The sequence below is a fragment of the Centruroides sculpturatus genome, unplaced genomic scaffold (assembly GCF_000671375.1).
Source record: "Centruroides sculpturatus isolate CEXI.00-Female unplaced genomic scaffold, Cexi_2.0 scaffold1140, whole genome shotgun sequence".
NCBI lineage: Eukaryota > Metazoa > Arthropoda > Arachnida > Scorpiones > Buthidae > Centruroides > Centruroides sculpturatus.
The window spans coordinates 49,626-55,175 of record NW_019385393.1 but is presented as its reverse complement, the minus strand read 5'-3'; the positions used below and the strand labels follow the sequence as shown (position 1 = coordinate 55,175).

Here is a 5,550-nt window from a genome sequence, read left to right as displayed (position 1 = left end):
AACTCGGAGAATAAAATAAAATAATTCTAAATAATTACGTTTAAACGGTAGTATAAAAATTAATTCTCGCTATAATAGATTAATTGTAGATGAGATAATTTATGCACGTAATTTGGATTGCAAAATCTATCAGGTTAAAGATGAAGAACTTTTTTTGGACGTATAATTTCTAATGAAATGTATGATGAAGAAGAATGTCCTCCAAAACAATGTCTGTAGTGAATTTGAGGATAAGTTTAAATATTTTATAATATAGCAGGTTTAAATAATAAATCTAATAATTCATTGCTTTGGAATTTAATTAAATATGCAGAGATAATTTGTTAGGTTGAAGCAAAGCTTGTAGACAGTATGGTGTTGGTAGACCATGTGGGAGTATTATTATTGGTCTTAATAAAGTTACTTGTGTACTGAAATCTATATTATATCAGTCTAGAGTTGTAAAAATATTAATAGATATAATTGATATTAAAAATATCTTTTTACTTGATTCTTATGTTTCNTGGTTTATAAAAGTTATGCTATTCTGTTGATTGTCATTAAAAATAATGAAAATATTCTAGAAGAAATTAATGACGAATGAACTCATTTATTATAATTCATTAAAGGTCAGATTAATTATAATAATGTCCTATGGGATGTAATGTGTACGCATATGTAATGTACACACACAAAATTATAACGGGAAACAACAGAATTTATTATTCGAGTTTGCTTTAACAATTCGATTCGATTGACAAAAATTAACAACGATAAGATTGAATGCAGTTTTCCAAAACAAAGTCAAAGGCTCGATTCTTCTTTTTGAAGAAACCACACAACGATTGTTATCGAAATATTCGTTATGGGAAAGTTATCGCTGCTAATTGTGATTTAGTACCTAACAATGTTAAAAATACCTAAAGCTAGAAAGATCAGGGACTAAACCTATCGAAAATAATCGAAAAAATTATAGCAAAACTCCGAAAATACTCGAAACAATCGCATTGGAACAAAGCGACAGACAATTGTCGAAATTCTATTGTTGCGTCGTGACTCAACTTAATGCTAAAAATTTCGATTTTTTGACAAAATTTCGATTTTGGGGTTTCTGACTCTGTCTTTTAAATTTTAAATTAAATAAATTACAAATATGATTAAAAATTTCCTCCTGGCATTGTGACTTAGTCACAATGCTGGGACAAAATTGCTTATTTTGTCTTGAAAAGGGGCGAATATGGTTAATTTAGTTATCAATAATTATATCAGCACCATTTTCTTCTATTACATATTTATATTTATTAAAAATTTTTCATTACAAATCAAGAAAAAACGAGGTTTTGTCTTATAAATTTCCATTATAGTACATTAAAATGAACCTACACAAGTGCCAACTCTGCACGGATTATCCACATGTTTCCAGAGAAAGTTCGTGTATTTTCTCGTACTGTCGCGCCGCCATTAACATACTACAACATCTACGGAACTGCAGAACTGTAGAATTTTGTAGAATTGAGAATATAATTGATTTTGAACTTCCTAATTGAAATTCGTTCCTGACGGCCACTTTGCTAGTAATTGTAAGGGTTATTATATTTTAAATTATAAAGAGAGTATTTTCATTCGTTTTACACAAGTTTAAGTGTTTTTGTAATGTAAAGAAATAAAGCGTGCAACATGGATAGTGGGGATATATTTTTTAAAACTGATAAAAATTTAAAATAAGGAAAACCTAAATCCTATTTTTTTTTTTTTTGTTCCTAGAAAATAATTGGCATAATTGGCTTTTGTAATTTTACTAACACTCCACTGTTATTATCTATCAGTAAATATATGCAAGGCCTATTGCCGTTTAAATATAGTCCAATATATTCAGAATTGATCTGATGCAAAATTTTTGGATTTTTGCACGATTTCTTCATTTTCTAATTTATTTTTATCAATCGAAATTATAAAATCGTAAAATAATGACACGAGACAATGCACCTTTGAAATATCCAGTTATATTTAAATATCTTATTAAAATTAAAGCTTATATTTAAGTAATTTTTGATAATTATAAGAGTCAGAACTCTTATAATTATTTTTTAAGTACAACGTAAATAAAATTTTAATTAAATTACATTTGTCTTAAAGACACAAAATATTTATGTCTTTAAGACAAATGTAGAGCCATCACAAACCCTGTGTGCAAGTCATCATTCCGTATGGACTTGTGTGTCTAATAATGGAAAAGTTATTTATATAGCTGGATGTACGTGCATGGCTGCTTACCAGTTTTTTTCTTAAATTTTCATCCCGAGAAAATGAATGTAATTGGAACAATTTAATACATGGATAATCTCGATGCATCGTTTTCGTGTATATCTCATACAGCTTCAAACTATTTATAAAAAACTCTCTATTATGGCAGCCAACCACTGTACAATATCTTTTCTAAGACGTCGCCAATGAAAACCTAAAAATTGCAAAAAGCTCTCACAGTAGCTGAACCAATAAGTCTATAGAAAGTTAATTTAACATAATTGTATAGCTAGTTGGTCCAATCAGAAAATTACCTCATTGCGATCGCGTGATCAACAACAGTAAAGCTGAATACCAAAATTCAAAAATTAAAATTAGCAAAAATCTTGAAAAAATTTATGCGAATATATACTGTGTGTAAACTTCGATATAACGTTGAAGATATCCTTTTGCATTTAAGCCACCAACTGTTTGGCAGAGTGTTTTTCTCTGCACTCAAAACAACGAAGGAACATTTCTGATCAAGAACGTCTGATGTTGAATTGAATCCGATCTATCAAAATAAATTAATTTTCATCGTATTTTAGATACGTTCGTCGAAAGCAAATTCGAAACTTCAAAGCACTTCGAAATAATCTGATCGTTGGTACGCATCTCGTTATTGGCACTGTCACAAACGAAGAAATTTGCATGGATCGGAAGTCACATGGCTTGTGTTTTAGAATTAATTGAACATCTTAGGCCCATTTTGAGGCTCAAATATATCTTGGATAATCTGTGGTAGTCTAGTAGCCCATTCGATAAAACAATGATTTAATTTAATAACAGACCCCGTATGTTTGGTTTATGTGTAAATATATTGGCAGTTAGTACTTTGACGTGATGTATCTTGTCTTTTCATCAACATAAAGACAATAATTAACTACTATTGAATATTTGAATAACCGAATAAGATATATTAGTTGCTTATTTATACGTCTTTTGTATTACGTATGTTATTAATACAGAACTTTACCTCGTCTTGCGTTTGTTCAGACTATTCGCCATTCGCCTATTTAAATTCTACATGATTATTTTAATATATACCAAACAATACGAAGACTTATCGTACAATATTTAATACAGAAGCTACCAAAAACAAACGAGTAAAACTAATTTTTTTTGGAACGATTAGATTAAATTGTTTATAGATATAATTAAATTAAATCCATTATAATTAGAAAAATAAAATAATAAATTATGTTAAGAAAGAATTTCTTTCGAATATGTTTATAAATTAAATCAATTGAGGCCAAGGGACATCATGAAAAAACATGTGTCTTGTGATGTCCGTTTCCTGAAGACGTTTGACTGGATCCTGAAATGACAAACAAAAATAACAATTACAGTAATAGCAATAGTCGATACTGCTTGAATTATGTTTTTATCTGTTAATTGTAGTGAACTTGTATTACAATAAGTTATTCAGCTCGTTATTACTAATTAGAATTTAATTATCGTAAACATTCGCCACTCTCTATTAAACAAACTGAATTAATCATTTTAAAATAAATATATACGCATAAAACATAGAATTATATGATGGAAGTAAGAATAAATTAATCCTTCCTACTTTTAAGTGTAGTTTGAATGCGTGAATCACGTCTAAAGTCGAAATAGAACGAGAGATTTTTTTGTATATTTATATATATTTTTTAATTAAAATTTCTGTCCCCACTGAATAGTTTTCTAAATTTTTATTATTTATTATGAATAAGTTACGTAAATATCTATTAAATTATGCAGAAAACGTGTTGAAATGTATTTGTATTATTAAATGAATGGATGAGTTTCTTATTAACTACATAAAAATTATGAATTTCTCGCATAAAACAATATAAACACTAATATTTAATACTTTGAGGTTTAATGGAAAATAATTATGCAAAACGAATGCGTCATATAAGAAAGTACATTAACTACAATAAAGATTTCATCTTACTTTTTCCAGTAAATCGTCGATTACGTCCATTGCATTTATTGAGAGATGCAAAAAATACTGCACCCGGACGTTTTGAGCGACTGAAAAGACATTGGTACAGTACATTAATCACACGTTTTCTCTTTTTGCCATTAACAAACTAAAAATAATCATCGCTTACTTTTTATTATCTCCATAAAGGACACATTGTCAATATTCGGGACTTTTTCTAAATACATCTCCATCGGTGTTTTTTCGATGAACATTTGGTATAAGAGAATTCCGAATGCCCACCAATCGCAGTAAGCATCTAAAATGAATGCATATTAATTATAATTACAAGACTTAAACAAAATGACGTGATTAAATTGAAATAGAACAACTCACCATACGGTTTTTCCTCAAGGATTTCTGGACAAAGATAGAAGAAAGTGCCGCAAAATTGTTTCGGATTTTGTTCATACTGACAGAATGATAATCAGTTAATGAGAAATCAACACTTGTACGAAAATTAAGATAATATTTTACACACTACTTACTGTGCAGAGACCGAAATCAATCAGTTGCGCTCCTTTCGACTTATCTAGCATGACGTTATTCGACCCGATGTCTCTGTGAATGATTCCTATCGAAGACAAAAGCAAATTCATTATACAATTTACATTTGAATGAATAAATAGATTTTAAAAACTACCTCGATTATGAATATACATTATGGCCGAAGCCACTTGAGCACCGATCATTTTGACTCGGGCTTCTTCGAAGGGTCCGTCATTTTCTAAATTATGAGTTATATCCTGTCCGTCCACAAAGTCGGAGACGAAACAGAAACTGAAGAAGACAATTATTATTACATAAAAACCATTAAGTATTATTAATAAATCAAATGTAGAGTTAAAATTTACCTAGTATTTGTTTTGAAAAAACATATTAAAGAGACGATGTGCGGATGGCTCGATATGGTTGTCCACGCTTTTCGTCCTTTATTCAATTCGCGCCTCTATAAGTAAAGTAATTTTTTAAGTATACACTAGATACAAATTAAGAATATTCTGTAGACATTTGTAATTAATGTATATAAAGCATCGATTTATTTCCGCTTAGTGCATCATCAATAAATGATGTGTGAATGTGATGATTTTTAATATGGAGATTAAACGCTTTATGTACTAATGATAGAATATGCTTATTAAATTATTTTATATTACATGGACAAGGGTGTCAAATAAATTTCTATTATTATAAGATTAAGAATATGAAAAACAAAGCTGAAAGAACACCTGTGCAAGACAAAAGCGCTTTCTCTCGACGGCTTTCAAAGCCACGTTTTGGTCAGAGTTTCTGAAGCAAGCCAAATAAACTGTTCC

General features: G+C 29.2%; 1 protein-coding gene across 1 annotated transcript; it reads right to left on the bottom strand.

The window, feature by feature from the left end:
• Window positions 1–3,499: 3,499 nt before the first annotated feature.
• On the bottom strand, window positions 3,500–5,011 carry LOC111638471 (serine/threonine-protein kinase Sgk1-like). The gene is made up of 6 exons (XM_023384195.1): window positions 4,878–5,011; window positions 4,723–4,808; window positions 4,571–4,646; window positions 4,365–4,493; window positions 4,205–4,284; window positions 3,500–3,580 (listed from the first exon to the last, which is right to left on the bottom strand). The coding sequence occupies exons 1-6, from the start codon at window positions 4,924–4,926 to the stop codon at window positions 3,500–3,502; spliced, it is 501 nt and encodes a 166-aa protein (XP_023239963.1). The 5' UTR covers window positions 4,927–5,011.
• Between the last annotated feature and the right edge of the window lie 539 nt (window positions 5,012–5,550).

What these genes read in the sequence shown, in the direction of transcription:
- LOC111638471 (XM_023384195.1), bottom strand. Translation starts at nt 4,926, where the DNA reads ATGATCGGTGCTCAAGTGGCTTCGGCCATAATGTATATTCATAATCGA. An exon ending in TTGATTTCGGTCTCTGCACA is followed by an intron (nt 4,647 to 4,722) that starts GTAAGTAGTGTG and finishes TCATTCTGTCAG; the next exon opens with TATGAACAAAATCCGAAACA. An exon ending in CTTTATGGAGATAATAAAAA is followed by an intron (nt 4,285 to 4,364) that starts GTAAGCGATGAT and finishes ATGTCTTTTCAG; the next exon opens with TCGCTCAAAACGTCCGGGTG.